Below are 14,542 nucleotides of genomic sequence, written 5' to 3' on the forward strand. Positions count from 1 at the left end.
AGAACCATGATCTGACTGGCATCACAGAGACCTGCTGGGACAACTCTTATGACTAGAATGTCAACTTTGAGGGTTACACTCTGTTTAGGAAGGATGCAGTTGGGAGAAAAGGGGGTGGTGTTGTCTTGTATGTCAGAAACACATACACTTGTTCCCTGGTTCACGAGGAAGAAGACAGCAAAGCAGGATGCATTTGGGTGAAGATGAGAGGTGAAAGATGCAGTAGGAATATAATGGTCAGGATTTATCATAGGACACCAAATCAGGAAGAGCAGGTGGATGAGGAACTTTTCGAGCAGGTAGATGAGGAACTTTTCAAGCAGGTGACAAATCTATCCAAAAGTTATGGGAGGGTACTGATGTGAGATTTCAGTTTTCTGGATATCTGCTGGAAGAAAAATGCAGCCAAACCTAAAATGTCCGTCTGGTTCCTAACTTGCATGAAGGATAACTTTCTGTTTCAGAAAATGGAGGATACAACTAGGGGATCATCGGTCTTGGATCTTGTCCAGACCAACAGGGAAGAACTAGTGGAGTGATCACAATACAACAGAATTCCAGATCCTGAGACAGGGAGAGCATGAGGTCAGGAAAGTTAGGGTGCTAGATTTCAGAAAGGTGGATTTAAACAAGTTTACCTGGCAAAGGAAGTTAAGGATAACAACAAGAGGATCTATAAGTATATTGGCCACAAAAGGACCAAGGAAGCTGTGGGTCCTTGTAACTGGGAAACCCTTGTCCCTGTTACTAGTGAAGGCAGACAAGTAAAGGTAGCAGTGGAGGTGGGCTGAGCCTGGCACTGATGAAAGCAATGGATTAACTAGTGACTGGCCACACCTGGCTGTGAAGCACAGCAGGTCTGGTCAGGTGATTGGAAGTAGGCTAGGAGATTTAAACCCAGCCCAAGGCTATACCAAGGCAGACAGAGGGAAAGGATTATGGTGTGTATGTACTGGAGAGGCAGATGTGCGTGTAAGGTACCTAAAGGAATTGGGAGGGGAAGATCCTAGGCAAGTAAGGCCTGCAGGCTGCTTTGACAAAGGGAGAGACTTTGTATTTCTTCAGTGGAGCAGACTGCTTGTACCTTTTGGTTTATTGTTTTGATTTGATTTAGACTTGTGAAACAGAGAACTGGCTTGTGGATTCAGGGATAGAGAAGGCCATGGATAGGGGGCCTGGGTGCACCCTACTTTCCATAAGGGCTAAAAGACAACCCTGAGCTGGGGGTGAGGGACCCCTAGCAGAAGTCTAAAAAGGAGACAAAACTCTAAAAAGTTCCAAGATAGCTGTTGAGGCCAGGCCTCATCCCAGAAGCTGAGGTCTTAAGTAGTGGGCCAAGGTAGGTGTGCCCAGAGAGAAAAAAGGGCCTACACTTTAACATCTGGGGCTTAGGCTTTGAACGACAAGCCTTCAGAAATCAGTAGGAACAGCCCCAAGAAAGGGTAAACCCTATATTGGTGTGCAGGGTCAGAAGGAACGAGTAGGAGACAGGTCTGGTAGAGCTGGCCAGGTGGTCTGCTCAGCTGCTACTGGTCCTAGGACTTCAGAGTATCATATAAAATGAGGGCTGGAAGGGACCTCAGGAGGTCAACTAGTCCAACCCCCTGCTCAAAGCAGGACCATCCCCAACTAGATCATCCCAGCCAAGGCTTTGTCTGGCTGGGCCTTAAACCTCCAAGGAAGGAGATTCTACCACCTCTCCGGTTAACCTGTTCCAATGTTTCACTACCTTCCTAGTGAGAGAATTCTTCCTAATATCTAACCTAAACTTCCCTTGCTGCAACTTGAGACAGTTGCTCCTTGTTCTATCATGTGCTACCACTGAGAACAGTCTAGCTCCATCCTCTTTCAAACCCCGCTTCAGGTAGTTGAAAGCTGCTATTAAATTCCCTCTCAGTTTTCTCTTCTCCAAAGTAAATAAGTCCAGTTCCCTTAGCCTCTCCTCATAAGTCATGTGCCCCAGCCCCCTCACCATTTTTGTTGCCCTCTGTCAGTCTCTCTCCAATCTGTCCACATCCTTTCTGTAGTGGGGGGCCCAAAACTGAACACAGTACTCCAGATGTGGCCTCACCAGTATTGAATAGAGGGAAATAATAATTTCCCTCAACCTGCTGGCAATGCTGCATAATGAAGCCCAATATGCTGTTAGCCTTCTTCTCAACAAAGCACACTGTTGGCTTATATTCAGCTTCCTGTCCACTGTAACCCCCAAGTCCTTTTCTGCAGAGCTGCTGCCCAGCCTGTACTGGTGCATGAGATTGTTCCATCCTAAGTGCAGGTTTTTGCACTTGTCCTTGCTGAACCTCAAGAGATTTCTTGTGGCCCAATCCTCCAATTTGTCTAGGTCACTCTGAAGCCTAGCCTGACCCTCCAGTATATCCACTACTCCCCTTGGCTTGGTGTCATTTCTAAACTTGCTGAGGGTACATTCTATGCCATCTTCCAGATCATTGATAAAGACATTGAATAAAACAGGCCCTGGGACTGACCCGTGGCACTCCACTTCCTACCAGCTGCCAACTAGACATCGAGCCACTGATTACTACCCTCCAAGCCTGATGTCCAGCCAGTTTTCTGTCCACTTTACAGTCAATTCATCCAGCCTGTATTTCCTTAGCTTGCCTGAAAGAATGTTGTAGGAGACCATATCAAAAGCCTTGTTAAAATCAAGGTATACCACACCCACTGGTCTCCCTGTGTGCACAGAGCCAGATACCTCATCATAGAAGGCAATCAGGTTGGTCAGGCATGACTTGCCCTTGGTGAATCCATGCTGATGTTCCTAATCACCTTCTCCTCCATGTGCTTAGAAATGGATTCCTTGAGGATCTGCTCCATGATTTTTCCAGGGGCTGTGGTGAGGCTGATTGGTCTGTAATTCCCTGGATCCTCCTCTTTCCCTTTCTTAAAAATGGGCACTATGTTTGTCCTTTTCCAATCATCCGGGACGTCACCTGATCACCATGAGTTTTCAAAGATGATGGCCAGTGGCTCTGAAATCTCATCAGCCAACATTCTTAGCACTTGTGGGTGCATCCCATCCAGCCCCACAGACCTGTACACATCCAGCTTTTCTAAATATTCCCTAACCTGTTCTTTTGCCCCTCTTGGTTGCTCATCTCATCCCCAAACTGTGCTGCCCAGTGCAGTAGTCTGGGAGCTGACCTTGCCCATGAAGACTGAGGTGAAAAAAGCATTGAGCACTACAGCCTCTTCTGCATCCTCTGTCACAAGGCTGTCTCCCCTATTCAGTACAGGACCCATACTTTCCCTGATCCTCCTCTTGCTATTGATATACTTGTAGAAACCCTTCTTGTTACCCTTCACATCCCTTGCTAGGTGTAACTCCATTTGTGCTTTGGCCTTCCTGACTTCATCCCTGCATGTCTGAGCAATGCTGTTATTCTACTCCCTAGTTATTTGTCCAAGTTTTGACTTCTTATAAGCTTCCTTTTTGTGATTCAGTTTACTGAAGAGTTCCCTGTTAAGCCGATCTGGTCTTCTGCCATACTTGCTAGTCTTCCTGCACATCGGGATGCTTTGTTCCTGCACTCTCAATCAGGCTTCTTTAAAGTACAGCCAGTTCTCCTGGACTCCTCCCTGTCAGTCTGGCCTCCCAGGGGATCTGGCCCATGAGTTTTCTGAGCAAACTGAAGTCTGCTTTTCTGAAATCTAGGGTTCATACTCTGCTGTTCTCCATCCTTTGTTTCCTCAGGATCCTGAACTCAGTCACCTTGTGGTCACTGCTGCCCAAGTTACCATCCACTACTACATTCCTGACCAATTCATTCCTGTTTGTGAGCAGCAGGTCAACAAAAACATGGCCCCTAGTTGGCAGCTCCAACGCTTGCACCAGTAAGTTGTCCCCAACACTTTCCAAAAACTTTCTGGATTGCCTGTGCATTGCTGCATTGCCCTCCCAACAGATGTCAGGGTAATTAAAGTTCCCCTTGAGAATCAGGGCTTGCGATCGGGAAACTTCTGATAGCTGTTTGAAGAAAGTCTCGTCCACCACTTCCTCCTTGTCTGGTGGTCTATAGCAGACACCTACTTCCTTCCACTTCTCACCATCCAGTAACTTTGAAGTCATGATAGGCAGGTAACAGAAGCATAGGCAGGCCAGGTGAAGGTAGTGGTAGAGCAGCACTATCTCTAGATACCTTTACAGTCCTCTTTTAACAAGCCAGAGGGAATTCCTAACTGAAGATGCAAAAGAAGAGGATCCACTCAACAGATACTTTGCCTTAGTCTTCTCAAAAAAAATTTAGCTGCAGTCAGGCACCTAATAAGGATTATCTGGATAAGAAAGGGGGCAAGCTGTGGAAGGAGATAAAAAAAGAGAGTCAGAGAGATTTCATGGGGTCTAAATTAATTTAATTCAGGAGGGCCAGATGAACTTCATCCCAGGGTCCTGAAGGAACTGGCAGAGGAAATCTTGGAGACCTTGGCTTCATGAAGTTGTGAGAAATTACGCCAGGTACCAGGGGACTGGAAAAGGAGCCATAGTAGTGCCCCTCTTTAAAAAAGGGAAAAAGGAGGATCCAGGGAGCTCCAGACCAGTTAGCCTCACCTCAATACCCAGAAAGTTACTGGAGCATATCCTAAGGAAGATCATTTGTAAGCATCTGGAGGAGGAAAGGCTGATCAAAAGCAGCCATCATGGACTTATGAAAACAAATCATATGAGGCAAACTTGATCTCCTTCTTTGAAAAAGTAACTACTTGGGTGGATGAATGGAATTCTGTGGATATTGTGGACCTGGACTTCAGCAAGGCTTTTGACAAGGTCTGGGCATGACTCTCTCACAAACAAATTGAAGAAATGCGAGCTAGGTAAAACTACTAAAATTGAAGAAACATGGGCTAGATAAAACTACTACAGTGTAGCTAGATAACTGACTCAATAGCCATAAACAAAGGGTAATAGTTAATGGGTCCATGTCAGAATGGCAGGAAGCTTTGAGTGGAGTCCCACAGGGGTCTGTCCTGGGCCTGATGCTGTTCAACATGTTTATTAATGATTTGGATGCTGACACGGAAAGCTTGAGCAAGTTTGCAAATGGCATGAAACTGGGAAGGATTATGAACGCATTGGAGGATACAAGAGCAATTCAGAAGGATCTCAACAGATTCGAAAGGTGTGCTAGAGCCAACAGGATAAAGTTCAGTGCAGGCAAATGAAAGGTGCTACAACTCAGGAGGAATAATCAAAAACACAAATATAAAATGGGTGATACCTGGCTGGATGGCAGCACTAAGAAAAAGGACTCTGTCTGGAGTCTTGGTACATTACAGACTCAGAGGGCGCATCTACATGAGATGTTATGTTGCTGTAGCAACCAACTACCATCCATGACTCATCACTACAGTGACAGTGTTGGCGGGCACAAACCATGACACTGATGCTACTGCGCAGTAGGGTCAGAAACGACCTGTGTGCTGCTGGGACTGTGCAGTAATGGCAGTTACTGTGCAATCATTTAGTACTCTCTTTAGTAAGTCATTTAGTACTTGTTACTGTGCAGTCCTGCAGGGACACAGGTCATTTCTGACCCTACTGTGCAGTAGCAATGAGTTATTGTGCAGCAGCTCATTCCTATTGCGCAGTAGCATCAACATTTCATAGATTTCATAGATTTCATAGACATTAGGGCTGGAAGGGACCTCGGAAGATCATCGAGTCCAGCCCCCCGCCCAAAGGGCAGGAAGTCAGCTGGGGTCATAGGATCCCAGCAAGATAAGCATCCAGTTTCATCTTGAAGGTGTTTAATGAAGGCTCTTGAACCACCTCCGGTGGCAGGCTGTTCCAGACCTTGGGGGCTCGGACAGTAAAGAAATTCTTCCTTATGTCCAGCCTGAAACGATCTTGAAGTAGTTTGTGACCATTCAACCTCGTCATCCCTTGGGGCACTCTGGTGAACAAACGTTCCCCCAGATACTGGTGGTCACCCCTGATAAACTTGTAGGTGGCCATCCGATCATCCCTGAGCCTGCGCTTTTTCAGGCTAAAGAGCCCCAGGGCTCTCAGCCTGTCATTGTAGGGTCTGCTTCCCTGACCTCTGATCATGCGCGTGGCTCTTCTCTGGACTCTCTCAAGCTTCTCCACATCCTTTTTGAATTGTGGAGCCCAAAACTGGACGCAGTACTCCAGCTGCGGCCTCACTAAGGCCGAGTACAGGGGGAGAATGACGTCCTGGGATTTGCTTGAGAAGCAACTATGGATGCAAGCCAGCGTTTTGGTCGCTTTACTAGCCGCAGCATCGCATTGCAGGCTCATGTTCATCTTGTGGTCAATGATGACCCCCAAGTCTCTTTCTTCCATAGTGCTAGCCAACATAGCACTGCCGAGCCTATAAGGATGCTGCGGGTTTTTTTCCCAAGGTGGAGAACCTTGCGTTTATCGGCGTTGAACACCATCAGATTCTCGTCCGCCCACTTGCTGAGCCTGTCCAGGTCAGCCTGGATCACCCGCCTGTCTTCTGGTGTGGATGCTTTGCCCCAAAGTTTGGTGTCGTTGGCGAACTTGGCCAGTCCGCTTCTGACTCCAGTGTCCACATCATTAATGAAGATGTTGAACAGTATGGGTCCAAGGGCAGAACCTTGGGGGACCCCACTGGTCACAGGGCACCATGATGAGTGACTTGCATCAATTACTACCCTCTGGGTCCGACCCCGGAGCCAATTTTCCAGCCAGTGGATCGTGGAGGACCCAAGGCGACAATTGGCCAGTTTCTCCAAGAGGCGATCATGGGACACCAGATCGCAGGCTTTTTTGAAGTCAAGATATATGACATCAGTCTCTTCTCCCTTGTCCAGGTGATAGGTCACCTGGTCATAGAAGGAAATGAGATTGGTCAAGCAAGACCTACCCGCAACAAACCCATGCTGGCTATCCTTTAAGATGGTGACGGCCAGTCCATTTAGGATGGCCTTTTTAATAAACTTTTCTAAGATCTTCCCCGGGATAGAAGTCAGGCTGATGGGCCTATAGTTAGCCGGATCCACTTTCCTCCCTTTCTTGAAGATAGGCACCACATTGGCCTTCTTCCAGTCTTCGGGCACTAAACCAGAGCGCCAAGAGTTTTCAAAGATCCGTGCTAGAGGCTGGGCTATGATGCTTGCCAGCTCCTTGAGTACCCTGGGGTGAAGACTGTCAGGGCCAGCTGATTTGAAGGTATCCAGCTTCTCAAGATGTTTCTTCAGAAAGTCAGCATTAATGGAGAGCAGGGGATCACCCTCACCCGGACTTCCCGGCCCTGTAGTGGGCATGGGCGTCCCATGGGGCTGATGAAAGACTGACGCAAAGTACCTATTTAATAGGCTGGCTTTTTCCTGGGCGTCAGTTGTCAGTTGCCCCATCTGGTTCAGCAGGGGTCCAATGTTGCCCCTGCTTTTCCTCCGGCTCCCCACATATCTGAAAAAGGACTTTTTATTGTCCTTGATGCTCAAAGCTAGCTGGAGTTCAGTTGCAGCCTTGGCTTTCCTGGTCTGCTCCCTACAGGACCGGACCAGTGCAGAATAATCCTCCTTGGAGGTGACTCCCATCCTCCATCCTTTGTAGGTCTTTCTTTTTAGCCTCAGGAGGTCTGCTAGGTCCCTGGAGAGCCAGGGGGGCTGCTGTGCCCTATTGCTGCCTTTCCTCTGAGATGGAATAGACTTAGTTTGTGCATTGAGGATCGCTCCCTTGAGGAGCAACCACTCTTCTTGAACTCCCCTCTCCCTGTGGTCACAGTCCCTTAGGGCCTCACTGACAAGCCTCCTGAGCTTGTCAAAGTCGGCTTTCCTGAAGTCAAGGACTTGCGTGTTGCTGACCGACTTGCCAGCTTTTCGGCAGATGGTGAAGGTGATCAGCTCGTGGTCGCTGTCACCCAGTTTCCCATCGATCACTAGGTCGCCGACTAGGTCCTCCCCAGTAGCCAGTACCAGGTCAAGCAGCGCTTTGCCTCTCGTTGGCCCATAGACTTCTTGAGTCAGGTAGGGTCATCCATGCACAAGAGGAAGCTCTGCGACCGCTCAGATTTTGCTGCACGATCCTCCCACGAGATGTCCGGGTAATTGAAGTCACCCATGACAACCATGGTCCTGGAGCAAGCTGCCTCAGCCAGTTCCTGGGCAAAGTCCTGGTCAAGCTCAGGACTTTGAGTGGGAGGTCTGTAATAGACTCCCACCATTGTGTCCCCTGTGCCGTGTTCCCCACAGATTTTAACCCAGAGGGTCTCCAGCCGTCCACCCTGGTTGCCAATATCGGCTTGCAGGGACGTGTAGCTTTCCTTAACATAGAGAGCTACACCCCTGCCCCTTTTCATCATGCCCATTGACACTACATTGCTAAAACAAGTACTGAGTGACTGTACATTAACTGCCATTACTGCACAGTCCTGGCAGTGCTGAAGTCATTTCCAACCCTACTATGCTACTGCATGGTAGCATTGGCATCATGGTTCATGCTCAGCAGTCACTATGGCAGTCACTACAGCAGTCACACTGTTGCTATGGTGATGTAGCATCTTGTGTAGATGTGTCTAGTATGAGTCTGTAGTGTGATACAGCCAAAAGGCGAATGCAGTTTTGGAGTTTATCAATAGAAGCATTAGGAGCAAGACACAGGAGATAATAGTGCCTCTCTCCTTGACACCAGTTATACCTCATCTGGAGTGCTGCGTGCAGTTCTGGGCTCTGCATTTTAAAACAGATGTGAAGACGTTAGAGAGGGTCCAGAGGTAGGCAACAAAGATGATAAAGGGCTTGGAAAACAAGTCATATGAGGGGATCCTGAAGGACCTAGACATGTGGAAAAGCTGCTTAAGAGGGGGCGAGATAACTTTCTTCAAATACTTGAAGAACTTCCATAAAGAAGAAGAAAAGCACCTTTTCTCTCTTCCTGCAGAGAGGAGGATGCAGACCAATGGCTTGAAGTTGAAGCAAAGTAAGTTTAGATTGGATATCCAGAAAAACTTCTTCATTGTTACAATAGTGAGGCAGTGGAGTAGCCTACCTAGGGAAGTCATGGACTCTCCATAACAAGACGTGTTCAGCAATAGGTTGGAGAATCACTGGCTGGGGATGATCTAGGCACAACTATGCCTGTGTTCTACTGTAGGTATTTCCCATGCTTCTGGGCTTTTCTGCTTACATCTACCTTCCTGCTATATCTGCCAGGGTGTTTTTAAGCCTTCCTCAGAGGAGGACCTTGGCTACCATGGTTCCCCTGCTTTACCTGTGGCAGGTTAGAGTGTTTCAGGGTTGACAGTCTTATGTAGAAGTTAGATGAAGGATTGTATGGGATAGACATGATCCGGCTTCAGGCAGGATTCTGGACTAGATTGACCTCTGGAGATCCCTTCTGGCCCTACTTCTCTATGATTCTATGAATGTTGACTTTAACACCCATTCACACCTACCAAGGACCTAATCTATTATACAGGCCTCCTTCAGAAGTCATAGACAGTTCTCTCTAGAACTTATGATCATGGTCAGCAGCTAACCTAAGTGTACACTAGGATGTCTTTTGCTGTCATTCCAGTTATAATATGCTATAGCTGTGGATAATGTGGGTAGAATGCCAAAAATCCCTTTCTTCCTCTGCTTCCTTCTTGAAAAAATAAATGAGTTAGGAGGAGGGGAAGGGAGGGAGGAAAGAATTCCAACACTCAGGGCAAATCAGATATTTGCAATGAAAGAATGCTTCTTCAAGATAGCCCAGCGTACACAGGAAGGAAGTCAATATCTCCCTGGGAACTAATTGTACCTTCTCTCCTTTGTTTTCCTTTCTTCCCTCCTTCTGGTTGGATGGAAGGTGCTCTTCAGTAAGTATTGCAATTCCAAAGATATTATGGACCTCTTCTGCATTGCCACTGGGTTACCAAGGTAGGTGTCACCTCATAGTCTATATCAAATGTAACATGCATTTCACTGTATTGTTCCATCTTCAGAACAATTGAGAAATGGACCCAAAGAGAAGAAGCAAGATCTTAATCTAGTGCCCCAGCTGCATCTCTTGTTCCAGTTATTCAAGGAGGAGAAATTGGGGAAATGCAGTAATTCATACCTTGTGCATAAATTAGAAAAGTGCTTAATGCACTGCTGGAAGGTGTCAGATACCTCAGTGCTGGATGTATTAGAATAGAATAGAATAGAATAGAATAGAATAGAAGTGTATGTCAAGAAATTACAGACAACTCCAGTCAGTTTTACATTTGGAGTGAATAGACATGTGAATCTAGGCCGAAGTCCAGATATCCAAACACAGTATGCCCATTGATACTTAAGGAACCAAAATATCACAATTGCCCATGTCCAGGGCAATGCTTTCCCTTATTTCTATTACTTCTGCAGAGGCCTAAAAATTTTATGTATTTAGTACTCCTGGAATTTTTTTTGTTTTGTTTTGCTTTGTTTTGTTTTACTTGTCATGGGATTTGTATACCTCAATTGCCACACAGAGAGTCGGTTTCAACCTAAACCTTTGCCTTGAGTAGGCCTTTTGCATATGGAATGGCACTCGGCTCCTACTGGACTCTGGGCAGCACAGACCCTTTTCTAAAGGAGGTATGCAGAGAGGAGAATGATGAGTCTTATTTCCTAAGCTTGTGTCCACACAATGTACCAAAACTGGGGGCCGGGAGGTGGTGGGGTGGGGAAGGGAGGAAGTGGGGGAGTGCTGGAACAAATCATAGAATCACAGGATTATTCTGTGCAATTAACTTGTATGGTGTTTGGTGGAGGGAGGGGGATGGTATTGACTGTATTGGCTATAGTTTTTTAACATAAAACTCTGGATGGAATCCTGTCACAGTGACAAATCAATATGGTTTGTTGTTTACCCTGGCAATATCCCTCTCATTTGACATTAGAGAGGTTAATAACTGTGATTTGCCTGTAATGTCAAACACTTCCGCTCCATCACCCAGAAAACCTTATTTAACCATATAAGTCATTCATGAACAATAACAGGATGCTCAATGAAATGTTCTGTGTTGTGTTTCATTTTTAAATAAGAGCTTGCAAAAGACTATTGAGGCTTCACTAATTTTAAACCAGCTCCTAGAAAACTCATTTTTTTACATGAATCCATGATGTCAAAACTAGAAAATTAATTTCAGAAAATACTGCAATGCTTTCAGCAAGGGATATTTTTATTTGTTTTTGTAAAGGAGCTTGTTTAGTAATTTCTAAATTCCCCATATTAAAAGAACACCAGTGTTAATCCCTCATGTAGCATGGACCTAAGGGACATAAGGGATGTTGGATTGTATATGTATTGTCTTAAGGTAAATATTGATATTGATTTCCAGCTCAGTCAGTTTATATCTGTCTAGTAAATCAATCTCGATAGCTCTTCAATAGAAGTTAATGGCAGATAATTAAACGGAGCACAGCCTATATGATTTCAAAGGGAGCAAATTTCCTTCAGAGGATAGACATGTCCATACTTCATTTTTAGTCACAGAAAACTCCTGTGGTTGGGATATGGACAGAACATAGCCACAAGACATCCAAACTTCCATTGCCTTGCTCCTTACATAGTCAATAATGCAAAATGGATGTGACATGGCAGCCAGTCAAAATGGGGGAGATTATGTCCACTTAGCAAGGAAGCTAACGGCAACATAAGATCACAGGCAAAATCAAGACCATCCTGTTCTAGTTAAATAAATCTCTTGGAAACATGTCTTTCAGGAACACAACAATCTCACTTTTGACATCGGATAACTGCATGGTGTCCATTGATCCAACAATGCCAGCAAACTCAGAGAGGTAGGTTTTTTAAGGGCCCAATACCATAGGATGGAGTGAAAGCCAAGGAAAAAGCTTTTTTTTGGCCACAAGTGTGCTTCTTATGTTTCTGAGCATTAAAGATTCCCTTCTGGGAGGTAGATGTCAGCAACAATTGTACACAGGATTAGAACACTAATGCTTCTTTGGTTTTGACTTTTACTCATCATTAAATTAGGACTAGTTATTCAAGGAAATTAATACTGCATGTAAGTATTTAATGTTGGACATCTGTTCCCAACCCACTCTGTTTGCTCTCAAGCTCCCAGCTCTCTTTGTTCACTGGCTTCTTTATTGCTTTATTAGAACCTAGGCATGCCATTATTTGCAAACAGGAACCCAAGACTTTTATGAAGCATGGACTCATTTGCATATAGCTCTACACCGTTCTCTAAATCCCTTTTGGTCTCTGGCTTCTGACTGCATGTTCAGCTTTGCTATTCTTCTTTATTATTATTACTGAAGTAGCACCTAGGAGATAGTCTAGAAACCACTGTGCTGAATGCTACACAAATACAAGTTGGGCCCCAAAGAACTTCCACCTTTCCAGTAACAAGTTCCTGAGCGCCTCTGTTCCCAAGCTAACATGATTCTTCCCAAAGGGGAGGTATTTCTGCTGTGCTGGCAATATGCCTCTTGTGCATTTCAGCACCCTGAAACAGCACATCTGAGACCTCTAAGGAGGCCAGTTCAATAGTAAAGTGCACTTCCTAGAAGGCATCTTCTTTGTTTTCCATGGACACATTTTCACACACACACAGACTTAAGTATTTATTCAAATACTTACTCCTTCTCTTCATGGTATTTATATCAGTCCTGCACAACAAATAGTTTATCAGTGTTGTCATAGCCAACCCTTTTTTATGTTTTACAGTAATCCATACAAAGTGATACCTGTGACCACTGGGCATCTATCAGGTAAAACACCTTTATTTTAACCTAGCGTTTATTAAAACACCTTTGTGACTCAGTTACCAGTTTTGGATTCTTTTTAAAAACTGTAATTGAAAAAATATATCACATGTAAGTCTAGCTGCAGTGTAAAACTCCCTCTCCCCAATAAATTTATATGGTTAAAGCTATGCTATAGCAAAAAAAACAAAGACCCTATATGTAGAACTTCGACAAAATGTTTGATTCACGATTATAAGATATTTGCAGGCAGCCAGCACTCTGGATGGAGGAATACCTGTGGACACAGATCAGGGGATTTTCAAAAGTGCTCAGCATCTACCTGACTCTGCCCCTACTGATGTGAAGAGAATAGTTTCATCATGTTCAGTGGGAACAGTTCAGGTCAATGCTGGCCATCTTTGAAAATTGCACCCAACATCTGGACCCTCAGTGCTTTGGAAAGGCTCAGAAAATGGGGTTGTTCCATGAAGCAGTTACCTACTGCACATAGTCTAGCTTTAGCTACATCTAACAGGACCAAAGGCACTCTGGATGGAAGACAACAATCCACATACAAGGGCTTTCAGGAAGCAATTTCAAAACAAAACAATTGTGTGTGCAATGTGTGGGAAACTCCACAGAACTGGAGACCACTGATGGCAGCATTGTTGAATGCACCCATTGCTCAGAACTATGTAGGGAAGTGATATTGCTGAGCAAATAATCACTGCACACACAATAATTTCAAGGTTTTATTTCAAGATTGCCAGTACCTTTTAACACACCTAGTATATACCATATGTTCTTCCAGAGCTCAGTCTTCAAAGCAAATAGGTTGTTGTTCCATCCACAAAGGGAACAGAAAGGCATTTCCCTTCTGCCCTGTTTATGCCATGCTTTCTCTGTTTCTGAGTGCTGTGCTTAGGCTAATGGCTTCCGCATTGTGTAGCACCAGTGGTCTGCAGGGCATTTGCTTGACTTGAGCCCCATCAATGCCAGGACCCACTGCCGCTGTGGTGTAGACAAGCCCCTAGGGTATTTTTGACTTCTGACATTTTCCCATGGTCCTAATTCTTACACTAGCTGACAGTGACAGGAAATGCCTTATGCAGAGTACAATTTGTTATTTAAACATTTTTTTCTGTGTTCTTGCTGCATTTTGCAAAGTAAAGGATACCCAAAGACTTCCCAGGGAAAGGGGAGAAAAATTTCTGCGGGTTTCGATGCCAAAGCAGGCAGACCGTTTCTGATATGGAAAGAGTAGAATTGGATGATATTCAAGGAACTTAATGCTTCTTTCATGTCTGTTTGTCTTACATTGACTGGCATTAATTTTAAATATTCCTGACATTTTTCAGACAGCAGAAAGAATTGTTTTCTCACCTCTCTCTTTCTTTCTCTCTCCCTCTTTGTTAAGACTTTCAATTCTTGTCTTCTCTTTTCAAACCAGACCAACTGCATTAGGAGTGTGCATCCATCTTCTTTCAGGGCAAGTAGCTATTAGACCAAATACATGCCAGAAAGGGTTGCAGCATTTTCTGGAAGGAGTGGAGCTAGTATTCCTCTTTTCCAATGATCTCTTATATGGCTCGAAAATAGTGAGGTGCACTTCATGGAAAGAGTACAAAAAGTGAGATTGGAAAATATAACCCTTTGTCACTGTAGCAACTTCTCCACAGTTAGAGTGGCACATAAGAGTACTGGTGAGAGATGGTTCATTATTTCCTGATCATCACCTGAGATAGACTAGCACTATAAAAGATTTCTTTCCAATAGCATGACTGAATAACATTAATTGACTCCAACAGCAGCTGTTATTTTACAGGTGGATTGATTAGATATCTTCCATTCAAAGCTACTGATCTATTTCCTC

At 44.9% G+C, this 14,542-nt stretch overlaps 1 protein-coding gene across 1 annotated transcript in view; it reads left to right on the plus strand.

Annotated features, from left to right (window-relative positions):
• The window catches only part of PDE9A (phosphodiesterase 9A), a 93,548-nt gene that overhangs the window by 20,966 nt on the left and 58,040 nt on the right, over window positions 1-14,542 (plus strand). Inside the window, exons 2-4 of the mRNA XM_019487182.2 lie at window positions 9,797-9,867; window positions 11,680-11,757; window positions 12,650-12,693. Of these exons, the coding sequence (XP_019342727.1) occupies window positions 9,797-9,867; window positions 11,680-11,757; window positions 12,650-12,693 (193 nt within the window). The remainder of the gene's footprint in view (window positions 1-9,796; window positions 9,868-11,679; window positions 11,758-12,649; window positions 12,694-14,542) is intronic.

Source organism: Alligator mississippiensis, chromosome 1 (assembly GCF_030867095.1).
Source record: "Alligator mississippiensis isolate rAllMis1 chromosome 1, rAllMis1, whole genome shotgun sequence".
Taxonomy (NCBI): Eukaryota; Metazoa; Chordata; order Crocodylia; family Alligatoridae; genus Alligator; species Alligator mississippiensis.